General features: G+C 38.4%; 1 protein-coding gene across 2 annotated transcripts in view; it reads left to right on the forward strand.

Annotated features, from left to right (window-relative positions):
• The window catches only part of LOC124605327 (1-phosphatidylinositol 3-phosphate 5-kinase), a 364356-nt gene that overhangs the window by 338888 nt on the left and 4947 nt on the right, over nt 1-20521 (forward strand). For both annotated transcript variants that reach the window (XM_047136933.1, XM_047136934.1), the window contains 4 exons: nt 4969-5104; nt 8920-9100; nt 16904-17233; nt 17388-17549. In XM_047136933.1, coding sequence (XP_046992889.1) covers nt 4969-5104; nt 8920-9100; nt 16904-17233; nt 17388-17549 — 809 coding nt within the window. The remainder of the gene's footprint in view (nt 1-4968; nt 5105-8919; nt 9101-16903; nt 17234-17387; nt 17550-20521) is intronic.

A 20521-nucleotide genomic window follows, 5' to 3' on the forward strand; every position in this document is an offset into this window, starting at 1 on the left:
CAACAAGACTGTCACCTTCCCTCCAGGGATGCCCATTTGAGTTTCTGAAGCATTTTTGTAATATGCAGACCGTTCCATTCATTTGATCTCTCCCTCCATTGCATCAGCAGTGTGGGCATATCTGTGGAGTTGGTAATATTTGTCTATGGAAATGAAGTCAGAATGCACTGTACCATGAGAAACTGGAATATAATGTGATATCTTGATGAAATAATGTTCTCCTGCAGTTGACAATTCTGCAGAGATACTTAGTAATGATGATACATTGCGCTTCATATCCATCCATATCATGACTTCATCTTCAGCACATTTCACAGATTTTATGATATTCTGTCAACATAAGTTACTGTGCTGGAAGCTGGCACAAGAGACAAAAGAGGAATCCTGGTTTGGCAGATAGTATTTATTGTTGATGTAAAATTTTGTTTATTATTCTTTGCATTTGCTTTGGTTATCACCTGGTGTGCAATAAAATCACTTATTGGGTAATCATCAAGTCCACAGTTTATATCAGAATTATTTCTTGCCTTCTAATTACCCACAGTATCATGGATGTACATTTTATTTAAAAGCAATATAATGAAATTACTTAACTTGATGGAAGATTAGGGTGTTTGACAACATCTTCTCCTTAAAACGATGTGTGTGTGTTCTTAAGGGACAAAACTGCTGAGGTCGTTGGTCCCTAGACTTACACACTACTTAAATTAACTTGTGTTAAGAACAACACCCACACCCATGCCCGAGGGAGGACTCAAACCTCCAGCCGGAGAGGCTGTGCAATCCGTGGCATGGCGCTGCAAACCGCGCAGCCACTAACAACATTATAACCTTGTACATTAATTTTAAGGATGCTCAACAGTAAGTTCTTTAACTCAGTCTTAAACTCCACTAAGGTGTATGTATGGTATTTTACATGCTCTGGCAGATGGTTGAATTTTTCTTTGACTCAATTCCGTACTAATGTTAAACATTTGAAGGCTTTGGGTAGTATACTTTTCGCCATAGTATGGTAGTATGGTATTGACCAGCCTGGTGTGGCATTAGAAGATAGCAAAATGAAAGCCAAAGTTTTGAATTTCACTTTTAAGAAATTGTTCATGCAGGAGAAACGTACAGTCATAGCTTCGTTTGACGATCATACAGAGTTCTGCAGTGACAACATAGTAATAAGGAGCCCTGGCACAGAGAAACAACTGAAAGAGTTGTAAACAAATAAGTCATCAGGCCAGGATGGTATCCCAATTCAGTTTTACGAAATGTACTCTGCAGCACTGGCCCTTTACTTAGCTTGCATTTATCACAAATCTATCGCCCAGAGCAAAGTCCCAAGAGACTGGAAAAAAGCACAGGTGACTCCTGTGTAGGAGAAGGGTTAACAAATGGACCCACAAAATTACAGATCAATATCATTAACATCGGTTTGCTGCAGAATTCTTGAGAATATTCTGATTTCAAATATCACAAATCTCTTTGAAACTGAAAAGCTATTGTCCACGAACCAATATAGTTTTAGAAAGCATTGTATGTGCAAAGTTCGGCTTGCCCTTGTCTCACATGATAGACTGTAAATTATAGATGAAGGGGCAAGAAGCAGATTCCATATTTTTAGATTTCTGAAAAGTATTTGACACAGTGCCCCACAGCAGACTGTTAACAAAGGTATGAACATAGGGACTGGTTCGCAAATTTGTGACTGACTCGAAGACTTCTTAAGTAATAGAACCCAGTATGTCATCCTCAATGGTGAGTGTTCGTCAGAGACAAAGGTGTTATCAGTAGTGCCCCATTGGGAGTGCAGTAGGACCATTGTTATCTTCTATACAGGTAAATGATCTGGCAGACAGTGTAGGCAACTATCTGCAGTTGTTTGCTGATGATACTGTGGCGTACAGGACCGTATCAAAGTTAAGTTACTGTAGGAGGATGCAAGATGACTTACAGAAAATTTCTAGATGGTAGCTCTAAATATAGAAAAATGTAAATTATGCGAATGAGAAGGAAAAACAAACCCGTAATACTTGAATATAGCATTGGTGTTCTCCTGCTTGGCCCAGTGACATCGTTTAAATATGTGGGCATAATGTTGCAAAGCAATATGAAATGGAATGAGCATGTAAGAATTTTGATAGGGAAGGCAAATGGTCAGCTTTAATTTATTGGGAGAATGTTGGGAAAGTGTGGTTCATCAGTAAAGGAGACCACATGTAGAATGCTAGTGTGACCTATTCTTGAATACTGCCTGAGTGTTTGGCATCAGCACCAGGTTGGTTTGAAGGAAGACATCAGAACAATTCAGAGGTTGGCCACTCTAGATTTGTTATTGGTAGGTTTGAACATTGCAAAAATATTACGGAGATGCTTGGGGCACTCAAGTGGGAATCCCTGGAGGAAAGGTGACATTCTTTTCGAGGAGCACTATTGCGAAAATTTAGAGAACTGGCATTTGAAGCTGACTACACAATTCTGCTGCCACCAACATACATATTGCATAATGACCAGAAGGTGAGGTAATAGAAATTGGGGCTCATATGAAAGCTCTCTTTTTCAGTGGAACAGGAAATGGAATGACTAGTATTGGTGTACCATATGGTGGCTTACAGTGATGTAGATTAATGTTTTGCTCAACTTATTGAGAAAAGAAAAATATTGGTAATGAGGAAGGACTTTAATGATCATGCCTAGTGTGAAAGAAGTGCCAAAGTAACAAGTTTTTTGAAGCGATCTGTGCGGGATGGCCTAGAAATAATACCTGCCAAATTTCTTATAACATGCCACTGAAAAAAAAGGAAAAACAGATCTCATTTCTAACCCATTAGTGAATGGAAATACACAGAATAAACTAATTTCTCCAATTTTAAATGGAGCTATAAGCATATGTACTGCAAATTTAGCTGAGATAAGGTGCTTTTTTAATTCTAGGATGTAGTTTTTCCAATTAAGTGTGTGATCTACATGTAGTCCTCAAAAGTTGCCACGTCTTTCAGTATTTTAATAGATTGTTTAATAGCATGTATAGGTCTGTAAGAAGCACTGAAATGTACGTTCTGAGACTTCTCATAATTTAATGATAATCCATTTACATATTACCATTTATCAGTGCTTTTCAGTTAGGAGACTAGTTCTTCTACTTTATTCCTATACTCGTATCATCTACAAGGAGGCCAAAATTTGTATCTTCTGACAAATGAGACTGGAAATCAGTTACGTATATTGTTTCAATAAATGGTACACAATTACTGAATGCTTCAAATTTCAATTGCCTGTTGCTATCTGATTGACATGGAACATAAAAAAATAAAAACCATGAATTTGCTGTGTCTTTTTATGCATAATTTTTCACCTTTCGTATGAGGATATGGTTCAGAGTCAAAACCTTAGCAAAGTCACAAAAGATTTCCAATAGTAATAATTTATTGTTTGTGATATAACTTCTGTCAGGTTAAATGTAGTCTGTTCAATTAAGAGTTCTTTTTGAAAATCAGTATGTTACTGCAAACACTTTTTGTACTAAGTAATTATAAATCCTGTCATATATGATCTCATATTTTTATGCTGACGATAATAAGAGAGGTTAGTGATTTTTTTGTGAAGTGGTTTGACAGTAAAATATTTTAAATCTACCTGGGAAAATACTATCCTGATAAGTTTCATTATTCATTCATATTTAGCACATAAACACGTATACCAAACACATTAAAAAAATCTTTTTATGTGTAGTATGTAGACTGACCAGCCAGAACACGACCACAAGACTGTTATCGATATAAACTCATCCAGGCAGTAGCAGTATCACCTGACGAGGAATGTGGTTACTGTCTTGAACTCGTGGCGAAACCAAGACGATGCCACATCCAGACATCATGGGGTTGGGCAGCCACACATCATTGCAGGTGTTGGACATTGTAGGCTGGACAGATTGGTAAAATAGAACAGGCAGTAAACTGTGACAGAACTAACATCAGACTTTAATGCTGGACAGAGTACAAGTGTATCAGAACACACAATGCATTGAACACTGCTAATGATGGGACTCCACAGCCGACGAAGCGTGCTTGTGCCAGTGTTAACACCACGACATTGGTAACTATGACTGAAATGAGCACGTGACCAACGGCAGTGGACATTGGTGCAGTCTCAGAATGTTGATGGTGTGATGGATCGTGATACCTTCTTCATAATGCCAATGGGAGGACATGAATCCGTTGTCTTCCAGGGGAAGAGCTCCTTGACACCTGAACTGTGGCACAGAGACAAGCTGACGGCAGCTTCATTATTCTCTGGGGAACATTCACGTGGGCATCAATGGGTCCAGTGGTGCTCGTACAATGCACCATGACAGCCAAGGAATATTGTACACTGGTTGTAGACCACGTACACACCTTCATGATGATCATGTTTCCTGACACCAGTGGCATTTTCCAACAAGATAATGTGCCATGTCACAAGGCCAGGAGGCGGTAGAGTTGGTCAAGGAACACAGTGGCAAGTTTCAGTTGATGTGCCAGCCCCCCAACTCACCAGATCTGAACTTGATCAAACACAGCTGGGATGTGGCTGAACATGTCATCAGAGCTCATTGCCCACTCCTCAGAATTTACGGGAATTGGTGACTATTAGGTGGGTGGTCATAATGTTTTGGCTGATCAGTCTAGCTGAATTTTATAAAAATTGTTGTGGAACAATATTGTAAATTTGCATTCTAATTTTTATTTGTATGATGCTGAATTGTCTTTGTATTTATATCCACCACAGTATACATTAATATTTCATTAATTGTTGTATTGCCAATGGCTGCAGCTGGTGAGGAGAAATTTGTGATTTTGTTTATGTGAACACAACGAAAGAACAAATTTGACCGAGACAAAGATTATCTGACATTAGATTGGATCTCTGATAATAGTATTAATGTCAGAATTAACTATTATGTTGCATTTTCGGTTTCAATTTTTTTTAATATTTCAACAGTGGCCCAAATAAAGGTGGTGTTTTGGATGGTGTTCAGTATACCACTGTGGCAGTTCCAGGGGACTCGGTGGAACAGCAAGAAGAAGCATCCCCTAACTCCAAGGCTGCTAAATCACAGCCTTCACAGCACATTGAAGTGAGACCATATTTAACTTAAGAAATTAATGGAACTGTTAATTACTTAGTAACAACTTAAATGTTGGTTCATAAGAATAACAGGTATTGTTATCATTAGAGACCGGATTATATGCATTTACCTGTTGCATTTGAATATTTGGCTCCTTTTCACTGGTTATTGCGTGTTTTAACTAAGCACTAGTGATGATGCATATTTTCGCCCTATGTTTACAATATTATAAAAATTTAGACTGGCAGTCTCTACCTCAATCTAGTTTTGAAGCTTCACAGATTGACCGCGACCTAGAAGTGCGTGCAGCCTCTAACCGAGAGGCCACTGCTTGGAGAAATCATTACAGAAGAGAAACAGGAACAGGCAGACAAGTCAGTGCTACTGCACCTGCGCCCCCGGTTAATCTCCTCCGCTGTCATACCGTAACCATCAGCAACAATTAAATTAAACTATGCAAGCTTTTAGCAGCACGTCCATTGTTTCACTTTAGCTCTCTATTTACCCGTACACAGTTGAATGTGTTTATGATGTATTGAATGCAACGTGTTGTGCACTATGCCGCGCATAAAAAGAAACATCGTTTCATGGATAGCTGACCATCCTGGAACATTTACATATGGCAGAATTGTTTTATATTATCAAGTTTATGCATGTCAAGACAAGTCTTCATATTGCAGGAATGCAGAAGAAAGGACCACAACAACAACTTCCGACAACAGCAAGTCTCAGTAGCAAGGATTTGTCCAAAGATAATGAGAAACGTCAGTTTAACTTGGATCTATGTGAAGCATTCATCACTAGCAATATTCCTCTTCACAGAGTTACAAACCCTAACCTCAAAGACATCCTGTGCAAATGTTGCTTAAATCAAAATGTTCCAGATGAATCAACATTGCGTAAAAATTACATACCAACAATTTACATAAATGTTCTGGAAGAAAAATGCAGTGAACTCAAGGACAGCATTATCTGGATTTCAGTTGTCAAAACTACAGACTCTCATGGCCATTACATTACAAATTTTATTGTTGGTGGTTTAAAAGAAGAGCCTTCTTCTTCCTATTTAGTGGCCTGCAAAGAACTTGAAAAAATAAATCCTTCTATGATAACCAGATTTGTGAACGAGGGTATTAGAAAAATATTTCCAGAATCTACTGCAGTTGAAAGGGTGTTTGTGTATATTTGAGATGCTGCTACCTATATGATCAAAGCAGGAAAAGCCCTCCGAGTATTTTATTCCAGTTTGATTCATGTGACGTACTTGCTCATGGAGTACATCGCCTTGCTGAAGAAGTACGTTCCACATTTGTGAATGTAAATAAACTGATTTCATTCACAAAGAAAATGTTTCTAAACGCTCCTGCTTGCATCAAGACCTATAAAGAAAAGCTACCAAATGCGCCTTTACCTCCCGGAGCAGTGGTAACTCGTTGGGATATGTGGGTCAAAGCTGTGTTGTTTTACAGTGAACATTTCAAGGCCATTGGACGGGTAGTAAATGACTTTGATAGTGCAGAGACTTTGGCAGTTTGCCAGTGATAGGAAGCTTTTAGCGATTCTGGTATTAAAAAAGGGTTGCTGTGATTAGCACTCACTTCTCCCATATACGTGCAGGTATTAGAAAGCTTGAAACTCAAGGTTTGTCATTAAATTAATCTATTCAATTAATGAATAAAGTTATTCTAGTAAACTCCTCATTGCTGGAAGTATTCCCAAGAAAACTTAAAGAAAAGTTTGAAAACATTTTAAACAATAACCCAAGCTTTGAGCCCTTGTGCCAAATTGATAGTTTTATTAATGGGATGGGTGAACTTATATTAGAAACAATAAGTGCCAACATAGCACCCAAATTCAAATACTGCCCAGTTACCTCAGTTGATGTAGAATGGTCCTTTTCTGCTTATAAATATGTTTTGAGTGATCGAAGACACAATCTCACTACCGAGCATTTGGAACAGTACTTTGGTTGTTTATGTTTACAATAGTAGAAAAATGTAAAATAAATTGTAAATGATGCCTTGGTCCAATAGTATTAATTAAAATCAAAAAAGTTCATGATAGTATTTTTTTAATAAAATATCATGAAGTTTTTGAGTGTGCCCCTCTGCGTGCGATATCTTTCGAAGTTGGTCCTGTACATATCAATAGTTTCAGTGCGACTCACTCGCATCACATCTGCTTGTTACCAACAACAATAGCAAAGAAGGAACAATTCTTGAAAAATGGTGTGCATCCCCATTGCAAATTTTTATAAAATAATCCCAAAAGGTCTCCTTCCTAACATCTACCAGAAAGTATTCAGAAAATGATATCAGCATTCTAAATGTATCGATTTTTCGTGTGGGCAGTGCTCTTTCTTGTAATTGATATGCAAAGGCTTGACTTTGAGATATAATGCACACAGTAATTACCATGTTTTTTATTATTTGATCTTCCATATTTTGACACTTTTCACGCATTTTTAAGCATTTTTCATGTATATTTGCATGCATATTTTAAGGTTTTTATGATGCATATAATCCGGTCTCTAGTTATCATTTTTTATCTTTTCTGTATGACCTTTGACATCTTCCAACATTTAATTGAAAGTCATCCAAACCTATTAACCAAGTGAAAATGCAATAGTTATCTAATATATAACAATATAAAATGGAGGAAGGCACCAGTGAGGGGTGGGGGGGGGGGGGGGGGGGGGTTCTGTATCTCATCCTAAACCACTGGATCCATTTCAACTAAATTTGATGCGCACGTATCTACTTTCTGAAAAGAAGCACTATATGAGTAAGCACCACCTATCATCCAGGGTGAGGTCGAGTTAGGGTAGGTGAAGACTGTGCCACATAGAAGCATAACTCAGGAATATCTGAAGAAGCTGTAACCAAATTTTATATATACAATACTCATTATTTGTATCAGCCCATCCATGTATTTTCTAGCATATTGGGCAAACATATCACATGCAAGCTGGAAAAAAAAGTTACTGTGATTATAAGACTCTCCTAGCACCCCTAAGCTGAGGGTGAGAGTGAAAAAGTGTAAGATAAAAGCATAATTCAGAGAGGCCTGGAGCAATTTAAACCGTATTTGGTATATACATGACTCATATTTTTTGTATAAAAGTACTTTGGGAGTAAGATAACCTTCTACCCTTAGGGGTTGGGATGAGAATGAAATGATATGTAAAAATGTTCTAAAATGACCTGTTGGTATTTATTTCCTGTATTTAGTTGACTTGGAATACTTCAGAAGCATTAAGCGCAATTTCACTCTTATCCATGCTGTTTAGTGTGTGTAGGTAATGAGAATGAGCACTGTAGCAAGCCAATAACTTTTTCATTGTGTTTTGGCACCAAGATCATGCCATACAGGTGAATACCGCAGATAAATTTAACACCCTCTCTGAAGCTGTATGGTGTGAAAGAGCAGAGAATTAGATCTATATGTGTGTGCAGTATATGTGGCCTACACATACATGGGCGACGCCACAGGTAAAAAGCTTGATAAAAGTAAATCTGTAAAGAAACTAAAGAACATGTTGTTTTCAGTACACAAACATTTTCTTGTCTGAACAAAAACTCTTTCACTATTACACAATAAACATGTGTTGTTGACTGAGTTTAGGCTTCCTTAAGTGAGGTTCAAAAACCTCAGTAATTGTTACTGAAATTATCTATTAGAAAGCAGTAAGGGGATGTGTGTGAATGTCATCCTCTCAACCTGGATAGTGCTTTGTCAGTTGTTGCATGTTTATTTGCTTACTACTTAATTTTGTTGTGGAACAGTATTCTAAGTTGTACTATAGCTAAAGGGTCTCTTCTCAGGTGCAGTTTGAAGATGCAAGCTGTAACTTCTACTGTAGAGTGTACTTTGTGGAACAGTTTGCAAATCTTAGGACTGAAGTACTGCCAGCAGGAGAAGAAGCTTACATTCGCTCTTTGTCTCGGTGTGTACAGTGGGCAGCTCGTGGTGGAAAATCAGGCTCAAGCTTTTGTAAAACTAGAGGTAAGGGTAGTTTATTTGGTCGCTTCACATAGTACAGTTGTTTCTGTGAAAGTCTTGCACTCAGTGTCATTTTACCACTTTCCATGAACGACTGTATTTAATGGATATATATAAATCCCTGCATTAGTGGTACTAAACAAGTCTGATGTTCCTAGTCGTCCTTTTATTTGTTGCTCATAGTAAAAACTTATAAATTATGTTTTTGCTGTTTCAACATGGTTCCAACAACTCAAATAATTAACTTTCTTGTCAGGATACCATTTGGAACATATTCTTTAAATTCATAAGGTGTAATTAACAGTAAATTGTTATTTTTTAAGTTGATTTATTTGAAAAGGGCATGACCTACTTATTTTCCCCATTCTTACCCAATCCAAGCTCCTGCTTCACCTCTAATTATCTTGTCATCCATGAGAAATCAAAACCTAATGCTCCCACCTGCTTATTGATGTGATTAATAAAACAGTAATAATAATAATAATAATAATGTAAATAATAATAAACTTGTATTTAAGCTGAATATTAGTTTGAACACTGTCATGCATGTCCTGTTAGAGGAGATGGTATGCCATTGCATTTCTCCATGTTGTGAAAATACTTATCCATCAAGTTATAGAGGAAATGAAACTCAGTGTTGTTAGTACTTGTCATAAATAAGTGAATGACAGTGAAGCCATTTATAAATTACACAAGTTTTTCCTATGATGTGCTTCGGCCACAACTGCACATCTTGTATGTCCAGTCCCACTTCTGGGCACACAGCTGGTGCAGTGGATATTTGTGTTCTTTTTTATGTGCTTGACAAGCCAACCTGGTGTCGTTTCCTATGAGTGGAAAGTGTTCTCATTGTCTTGGTGGCATATATGCATGTTAAAAAAAAAATATGAAGACACCCTGATGACAGCAAGATACTGTCAAAACTGGTCTCTGTGAAATAAAATAAAAATACCAAGCAGTCTTGGCTGCAGGAGATTTTCTTATTCACCAGTGATAGATCGCTCCCTATGAACGTGTGCAACCAATATAAGTTACAAAGCATTATATGTCCATGTCTCATCCAAGAAAATAGATGTTAAATTTTTATCCGCTCAGTAAATATGAAAAATTGGATATCAAACAATGGAAACTCCCAGTTGGAATATGAGCAATGTAAGGAAAAGACAGATTGCTACTTATCATATAGATGACCATTAAGTTGCAGATAGTCACAACTAAAAGACACCTGCACATTAGCTTTCGTCTGTAGCCTTCATCAGAAAAGGAACACATATACACTCATCTACACAAGCAAGGACACCTCACACACATATGACCACTACCTCCAGCAGTTTGGACCAAAATGCACTGTCATGTCAAACAGAAGCAGCAGTCTGAAGGGGGCAGGGAAGGGGAAGGAATAGCAGTATACAGGGGGGGGGGGGGGGGGGGGGGGGGTTGAAGAGCACTGTCTGGTGGAGTGTGCACACAAACAGGGTGGGAGACAAGAATTGGGAGCATGTTGCAGGACAGTGGTGGTGGAAACTACCGGGTGGAGAGTGTTCGAATGGTGTGTTACCGTAGTTTGAGGCTGGTATAATTTTGGGCACAGAGAATGTGTTGTAAGGATAACTTCCATCTGTGCAGTTCAGTAAATCTGGTGATAGAGGAGAGGATCCAGATGGCTCAGGTAGTGAAGTAGCTGCGTGTCATGCCACTGGTGATCTACTTTGTTCTTGGCCACAATTTGGAGGTGACCATTCATCCTGGTGGACAGCTAGATGATAGTCATACCAATGTATAAATTTGTCCAGTGATTGCAGCAGAGCTGGTAGATGACATGGCTGCTTGCACATGTGGCCCGGTCTCTGGTGGGGTAGGGTAAGCCTTTGACAGGACTGGCATAGGACATGCTGGGTGGGTGGATTGGACAGGTCTTGTGGCTGGGTCTTCCACAGGGATATGATCCCTGTGGCAAGGAGTTGGGATTTGGAGTGGCATAGGAATGGACTAGGATGTTGTGGAGATTGGGTTTGCAATGGAACATCACTTTAGGAGGGAGGGAAGGATCTCAGGTAGGATGTCCCTTTATATCAGAGCAGATCTCCCTCATTTCAGAGGATGACGATACGCAGCAAAAGCCCTGGTGAAAGATGTGACTCAGTTATTCCAGTTTGCAGTAGTATTGGCTGATGAAGGAAACACTCCTTTGTAGCTGTTTCTTGGGGGTGGTGGGACGTTTGGGAGATATGTTTGCGGTTTAGTACTGGGGGGTAGTGCATGTCTGTGAAGGCCTTGGTGAGACCCTCAGCATAGTGGGCAAGGGTTCTTGTCCGATATGCTGCCCCCGTGGAGCAAAGCTGTATGGAAGGGATTTTTGGTGTGGAAGGGATGACAGCTGTCGAAATGCGGGTACTGTTGGTGGTTGATGGGTTTAATGTGGACAAAGGTGTGGATGGAGCCATCAGAGAGGAGGAGGTCAGTATCCTGGAAGGTGGAACACTGGGTTAAGGAGGACCAGATAAGTGGGCATGAGAGAAGGTATTGAGATTGTGAAGGAGTGAAGATAGGGTCTTGGCCCTGAGACCAGATCACAAAGATATCATCAGTGAACCTGAACCAGACTAGTGGTTTGGTGCTTTGAGAGGTAAGGAAGATCACCTCTCAATGGCCCATAAACAGGTTGGCATAGGAGGGTGCCAGCCGCTGCCCATGGCTGTGCCTATTTGTTTGTATAGCTTCCCTTCAAAGGAGAAGTAGTTGTGAGTTAGGATAAACTTAGTAAGATGTATGAGGAATGAGGTAGTGCATTTGGAGTCTGAAGAACATTGGCAAAAGGAGTGTTCAACAGCAGCAGTAGCATGGGCATAAGGGATGTAGGTGTAGAGTGAGGTGGCATCAACAGTCACCAGGAGGGATCCAGGAGGCAGAGGGGATGGGGATGGTGGCGAGTCAGTGAAGGAAATGGTTGGTATCTTTGATGTGGGAGAATACAGGCAATTGGTTATAAGTGTTTGTAATAACATCAAAAATTATTTCAGTGAGGACCAATTACCAGCCACAATTGTTGGGTTTGTGACTTTTGAGGGCCATTTGGAAGGTGGGTGTGTAGAGTGTCATAGGGGTGAGCAGGGAAATGGGGTTAGGGGAGAGATTCTGCCAAACTCCTATGGCTTTTCAGCAGGGATTGGAGGTTAGGATTTTTTTGAGATCGTATATTGCTGGCCTCTCCTTGCTGAAAGGTTGGTGTTCTTGGGAAGGGACCTGGGTAAGGATGATGAGGGCAAGTTGGAGGTAAGGAATTCCTGGGAGGTGACCTGCAGTTTGCTAGGTGAAACAGGGGGGATGATCATGGTTGAATGGTGGTATGAACTGGCAGAGGCAGGTTCGGTGTTGGATTAGGTTGGCTTTGCTTGAAGAAGATTGGTGGCAAAGAAATGTTTCCATTGGAGGGGTTGGGAGAAGGAGAGTAGGTCTTTGACAAGTCCAGCCTGGTTAAATATGGATGTAGGGCTGTGGATAGGACTGAAAGTTAGGGGTTTGGTGGAAAGATTAACAAGTGTTACAGGATTGCTTTGACTCTGGATTTGGTGGCGTGCTGGTAGGGAGTTTTAGGAGATGTGGCACATTGAACAGGTCACCTAGACAGAGTCTGGGCGCTGTGAGGGGCTCATGAGGAGGAACGCTGTAGGTAGAATAGGGGTTGGATAGTGGTGCCCCAAGGAAGCAGTAGGACGTCAGTAGATTGGATAACTTATGGAGTTGGTGACTGGAATGTCCCTCCTGATGCTGGAGAGCAAGGGGTTCAGTTTCATAGATGTGTGTATGTAGCAGGGATTGCACAGTAGCAGTATCTTTCAGAGGGAGCAGAGGTGGTCCTGGGATGCCTGTGCCATGGAGTACCAGGTTTATGAGGGCCAGGGACTGGCAGAATCCGAAAAGGTGAAGGTCATTGTGAAAGGAGGGATGGGATCCAGAGAAAGGAATTTTTGTGGTTAGGCCATTGGGGGTAGGGGGGGGGGGGGGGTAATTCCATGGTTTAGGCAGCATTTAAGAAACGGGATATGGTACTAGATTTTAGCCAGGGAAAGAGATATTTTTCTTAACTGATGCAGGGGTCCATTGTGGCAAGAATGACGTAGGGGAAAGGGGAATGACATGGAAATGGGCAAAAGAAGGTATTAACATTGTTGTGAGGTCTGTTACTTGATGTCAGGTAGTTTGCTGTGATATCCCACAAGGTGCATGCTATCAGACCTTAGTCATAGATTACAGGCTTTCATGAAGAGCTGATTTATTTAACAATTTGATTATTAACTACAATTTATGTTGTACCTGACAGTCTGACTCATCATACCAACTATAATTAACTCATATAAAATGAATTTTTACATAAAGGCAGGTATGAAAATGCACATAGCAAATACATAGCTGGCAGAAATAGCCACAGTAAATTGTCTCATTGTGGCAGAACAGAATGTACATTTTGCACAAAGATAAAAGTAATTTAAAAGGGCATATAATGCAGATAATATAGAGGTAGATGGTTATAAAAATCAAGTTGATTTATTTAGTGGGAAGTCTTGAAGCATTCTCTTACACACAGAGCTAACTCTTCTTCACAAATCAGACAATAGTACCATGATTCATGATGATTCTTTTGTTGATTGTACGCACTGTACAGCTTTGTTGGTCATATTATCTTTTCAGTGGTGGATGTGGTCCCTAAATAGTGAGATCTGCCTTCTGTTCTAGTTTTCTTCTAAGTGACATATCTTACTCCTATCAATACATTTTTTTTCTAAAAGATATGTGATACGCCATCCCATTACTTTAATGTTAAATGTATCCCACTTCATATACTTCCATAACCTGTAGAGCAATATTTTTCAACCATCAAATAGTTTTTGCAGAGCTAAGTAATAGAAAGTAATTAATCAGTTCTTGGCGTGCCACTTTGTACACTCTGATTACATTAGGTTTCTTGGAAACTTTGCTGTTTCACTTATGAACTTGAACCATTTGAGCAAAGAGAATATTGGAAATAGTGAGGTCTTCCCTTATGTCTCTCTGCTTGCAAAAACTACATTGTCAGTACTTTCCCATACTATGTGCCTTTTTGTTTGTTTTATAGTAACTAACAATCTTTGATTATTCTACAGAATTATGAATTTTGTCCTATAAAACGAACATGTTTTGTCCAGATAGGCTCCTGTCAAGTGTAAAACAATTCCATCTTTGCATTTGCCTCTGAGTTGTAGTAGTACATAAATATTTTGAGGACTATGCAATTGGATTTACATAATACATTCAGTTTCACACAACACTTTGGTTTCTTGTTATTCATATGCTACATGGAAAATAGACAACCACATCATAAAACCATTGCTCCATTAATGCAGAGCTTCTTGTTGGGAACATCATTATTGCTCATGATGCTATTAAAACAGAGCAAAACTAGCCTAATTTTGTAGAGTTGCCCAGTGTATTGCAATTAATTGTCTAAAACATGAAAAGACCACAATAACAGCTTTCGAGTGCAGCAACAACTTCAGTAATACTTTCATTTCAACAACAGCTGTATCCTTCCACTTTGAGAGGCTGGTTGGTCTTCTTTTCCCACGTTTTTCAGTTTCCTGGTTTGCATATACATTTGTTTGTTCAACCATTAATGTAATGATTTCTTAAAGGCTAAGAAAGAAAAAGAATCAAAAAAAGTGAATTGGTGCCAACATTTTGTAAGTCTTAATTGGAACTACTACTACTCAATGAATGGAGTCTTTCCAAACATTATCCAGCAGTATCCAGCATGTCAGATATTCTGAACATGTGTCTGAATGTTGACCAGTGAGATGCGAGAATGCCCCCTACATCACAAGCATGCCATCTCCCTTCAGTACAGAGTTGTGAGGTGCCATATTATCATTCAGTTGAAGCCTCTACGTATATCTGCCATTTCTTAGCACTAGCAAATTAAAATCTCTCCAAATCCCATTATTAATTCTGTGATTTGTTGTAATAAAATGTCAAGAAACACAATATTTGTGGCAAAAGAATTATTGTAACTTGCATAATATGAGAGTATGCCATTTGAAGGCAACGGCACATTGAGGATCCATCAAAAATGCATTGTCATTGGTACAATTTATTGTAATTAAATTTCAGTTAATAACATAGCTACAATTAAAGGTTTCAAGAAATGCTAAAGTTCTAGGACTGGGTGTGAAACATTGGTGGTTGATTTAGCACAGCGAGCAGCATGACAGATTCCTAATGAGATGTGTGATGATGTGGTGGTTTGTGTCCACCAGATCTTCTTCTTCCTCTTTCTTTCTTTTCACATTTTTAATAGGTTCTGATACCTTATTTTTAGTTTAATATGAGTATATACCATAACATTTGATGTTATGTAAATATAAGTGCACTCTTTGGCTTAATCTACAGAACAGCTTGCACTACTTGTAGTAACATATTTTTCCCTGTTTTCTTTTAAGTTTTGTAATTCGCCTGTTCAAAGATTCTACTACTGAATGGGAACAGTGATCAAGTAAGAATGACCTTAGGATCTTACTAAAATGTGAGAATGATGATATAATGTTTATCTTTTATGTGGAGAACTATTTTGTATCACACTGTTTGTAATGAAACTTTTATAAACCTGTGTCCTTATTGACTGGACATGGTGCTTTCCTTTTTGCCTTGAAACATGTCCACAGAGACTTAAGTTTTTATTTAAGTGTACTACAACAGAACAACATGACTAGCATATGAACAGTGGAGGAAATGTGCATTTTAATGACCTTATCATAAGAATTTTATACACACCCATTTCATAAACAGTGTGATTTACAAACTAGATACGTCCCACAACTGCCACTGGAGTGTGTTGCAATCGTGTACACCACATCAGTGCCCATGTACCATTTTCACAGTCACATCATTTCTGAGGATTCAGCAGCACGTTAAACTCGTCACACTCAGCATTGATGTTTGACAGCATGGTCCGTGTGCTGACAGATTAATTGCATTCACTGTTGTCTACCTCTGGCTGCTAGTCACAATGCTCACTGGAGGATGGTTCATAGATACTTACACCACCAGAGAATTCATTTATAACCTCATCCCAATCTGTCATTCATGTTAACTAGCTGCAAAAGTCCTACCTCACTCAGATTCCTCTTGTTACTACGAATTTTATAAGAAAAATTGGTCGCAGGTAACAACAAACACAAGTGAACCACCTGCAGTGAAGAGTGGAACAGCTGTTGATGTAACTACAATAAAACCATTACTGTGTTGGTAAAAGTGCTAATAAATACACAAGGTGGGGATTGATTTTTGACAGTGGGTTATCTCATTGTTGGCATCTGAGATAGAATCTGAGCAGAACTTTCTCATTTAAAGGATAGGTTACTACTCACTCTAAAGGTGACATGTTGAGTTGCTGACAGGTACAACCAAAAGACTGTTACAGTCTTTTTGTGGTACCTGTCTGCAACTCAAATGCAACATCTTTACAGTGAGTAACAATATGTCCTTTTCATAATATTGTTGATATTCCAACCTAAACTTTGTATTGTTTGAACTTTCTAATCTGTATTCCAGCTTTGAGACAATTAGCATGTTTTGTTTCCTGCAATTCTGTTTTAGATTTCAAAGATACAGATGGATTGCAAATGAGATAATAAATCTAACTGTATGAACCATTTAGCATGGATTTTAGAAGCAGTTTACTCCTTTCAGATATGACAGATAATTTATTAATGATTATGTTTCCTAAACTTATGTGTGTACGAACTCTTAATGTGTGTTTTGTAAAACTTTCAGATGATCGATTTATATTGAAAGAGATGTCTCGGCTTGAAATGCAAGTGTTTCTTGAATTTGCACCTAACTATTTTGCATACATGTCTCGATGCCTTAGTTCAGGCCAGCCTACATTACTTGGAAAAATTCTTGGAGTGTACCGTGTTGTTTTCCGAAACTCGGTTACAAATGCAGCCTTGCGTTCAAACTTGCTTGTGATGGAGAATCTCTTTCATGCACGCTTAGTCACACACAAATTTGATTTGAAAGGATCTGTGCGTAATCGTCTTGTAAATCCAAGTACAGACCAAGAAGGTGAAATTGTATTGCTTGATGAAAACTTGTTGAAAAGTAAGTACTTTCTCCAGTATTGGTGAAATTCACTTATGAAGACACAAAGTGTCTCCCTTTGATCTTGTCATTACCATTTACATGTGTTTCTTATGAAATACTGTGTATTACACTGAAATATGATTTCACAATATTATACTTTTCTGATTTCTAGTGGCATGTGATTCTCCATTGTACATACACCTCCATTCAAAAAAAGTCTTAATGCAAGCTATAAATAATGACACAGAGTTCCTGTCTTCTCAGTCAGTTATGGATTACTCTCTACTAGTTGGACTGGATCAAGAAAAGAGAGAACTTGTTGTTGGTATCATAGGTATGTATTTTCATTCTCCAAATACATCATGGTGTGATTAATATTATCAATATACATATTTGACAAGACTCACAAGTATTACAAAGAAGTAGTACAATGTCTGTGAAAACTTGTGTGTTCATGTTGTGCAGCCACCGTGATTGAAGAATTTTTTCTTCAGTCTCACGAGGTGAATATAAAGGACTGGTTTCTCAAGCTAATAGTCACCTGAGTATGTGGTCCTTGCCAGGTCTCTCCATAGTGAACACACTGTTAGTGATAAATTACTTACAAATCTAAAAGAAATAGACAGTGGTTATGATCACAGTCCATAATTTACTTCATTATATTCGGAACCCAAGCATAGCTTGTAGCATTTCAGATTAAAGAAATTTTAGTTAAGCAAGTAAAAAAGAAAGTCAAAATAAGAAATTAGAGATTTCGAAATGTTATAAATTATTCAGTGCTATTATCGACAACGTCATGCAATAGTAATGCAGTAATTCCACCAACAAACATTCACCATCCCCAGACATTCCCCATTTTTTGCCATGTTCCAGATTAGGCCTTTTTGAAAGCTTGCCTATTTCACTATGACAACTGCTAAATTAGTAATAATTTTTCTACAGTTTTAGTAAAGCATCCGTTATTCAATTCCCTTATTTCTCATGGAAGCATTTTAAATGAACAAAAATTATCCAACAAGTAAGTTTAGCTCACTGCCAAAAGATAACAAGCTTCGTATTTTGGAATGGAAGAGGTTAGGGATGATCATAAGACATCTCATTATAAAGAATTTAAGGATACCCCATGCTAAATGTTGTGCATGAAAGTCCACAGTATTAAATATCTTTAGTACAATGCATTAATGTGGGGAAAAATATTAAATATTTATTACCCACTGTACCTGATACATAAATTCATCATATTATTGCGTCGTAACCACACTCGAGTCCAAATCAAAAGGAAGGGTCACCAGGTAAGTACAACTCTTATCACTTAAAGCACATTTATTATGGACATCATTCACAGCCATGATAGAACTGAATTCCTGGATGGATAGTGTTGCTCTTTATACAGACTTCAGGACCCTTCCAGAAATGATAAATACTCAACAACAATCAATTGCTGGTGGTTGGGTTTGAACTGGTGACCTACTGCAAGCCAACCAGTGATGCTAACTGCTACACCACACCACACCACATGCACCACAGCTCGCTGCAATATTTTTGGTTGTAAATTTAGGAACAGCGTTACTCTACGAATTGTTCTGTAGATAATTTTATGACATAAAACTAATGGAGAGCTGATTACACATTTCAGAGATGGAACTAAATGCATGTATTTGTTCTAATTCTATTGACTCCTAGTTTTGCCAATAGAAAACAGTGCTCCCAGTTAGTGGACCTGGACATTTCAATTCAGGTAGAAAGAGTAATTGATGATGGAAGACTGGAAAAGAGGGATGGGCAACAGAAGGTTAGTCACTCTCTGAGGAGACCATTTGTTTGAGCAATAATGGAAGCAAAGATTAATTTTTAATAGTGTTTGACAGGGCAGGAATGGTAGCTGTCAAAGTAGCTTGTTGTTTGGTTTGAAGTTGGTTAATGTTTGCGTATGAGCCGTAGTGAGATGGAGATCAGCATCTAGGAAGGTAAATTTGGAACTGGAGGGGAGCCAGATACATTTGAGTCAAGAAACAGAAAGGAACTATGCAGTAGCAGATTGTCGGGGAGTTAATAATATTGCCAGTAAGACTGTACCAAGCCAGGGAGCAGAATTTATGGAAGTTGGGAAAGAAACTTCTGTGCAACCAGTAAAAAGATTGGCTTAGACCAAGCCATCCTGTTTCCAGTATCTATTGTGTGATTCTTTTTTACATTTTAACAACCATGGTAAAAGGAGGGAGCCAAAAATTATTTCTCACTGCTTATCTTTTTAATTCATGTCAACATGATTCTTTAGCAAGTCCCTCATATTCAACACTTTGTCAGTTTATTATGATTTAATTTTATAATGTAATGAGCACCAGGCCAGATTTGGTAGCAATCATATAAATAAATTCATTTGTTTCTTTTGCTTTGGGGTTATTATTTTTTGATTAGAAACTCTTTGTCCATTGTGCTATAGACAGCAACAAAACAACACCTGTACAACTTTTTATTAATAGTCATGTGGGGATTTTCAGTTTAGCCATCAGATTAAGAATATTCAGTAAGCAATAATGTCTGTGCAGTGACAGGAAGTTATTTGGTATGCTGCTGCATTTCAGTTTTATCTTTGAAATGTCACTGGATCAGTGTTTAGTATTATTTGCGTAAAAGTGAGCAAGAGTATTCTAAATGTTTACAAATAATGTAACTGAAGTGGGACTTTGCTACAAGCTCAGTATTCACCTAGTGGGATGCGGGAAACTGCATAAAAACCACATCAAAGCTGGCTGAAAAACTGACCCTTGTTGTTTATCCACCAGACAGATTATATGCAGGCCAGCACACCTCCCTGTCCCAGTTTTATGTCACAAAAATTATCTATGGAACAGTTCCTACTGTAACACTATTGCTAAGTTTACAAACAAAAATATTACTGCAAGCTGTGGTGCATGCAGTGTGGTATTGAAAGACGCCTCACTTCAACATGGCTATTCAGGTAGGTTCTTTAACAAAAAACTGTTGTGCCAATAATGAAGTTGATTTGATAATATGTAAAAAAAAAGTAAGAAAAATGTTTGTTTCATAAACAACTCACCTTACTTCTTGGCATACTCTCCATTGAGGGATATACACCTGGTCCAGCAATCGTTCAGCTTGTTCATCCCCCCAGAAAAATAGTTTCTGCCAGACTGCAAATTTCTCATTGACTGCAAGTATTAATTCCTCGTTTGATGAAAATTTCTTCCCACTAAGCCAAAGTTTCAAGTTAAGGAACAGGAAGACGGGCACTTGGGGGTAAGTCAGGTGAACTGAGTGAATGAGGAACCAATTTAAAGTCCA

The sequence above is a fragment of the Schistocerca americana genome, chromosome 3, assembly GCF_021461395.2.
Source record: "Schistocerca americana isolate TAMUIC-IGC-003095 chromosome 3, iqSchAmer2.1, whole genome shotgun sequence".
Lineage (NCBI taxonomy): Eukaryota > Metazoa > Arthropoda > Insecta > Orthoptera > Acrididae > Schistocerca > Schistocerca americana.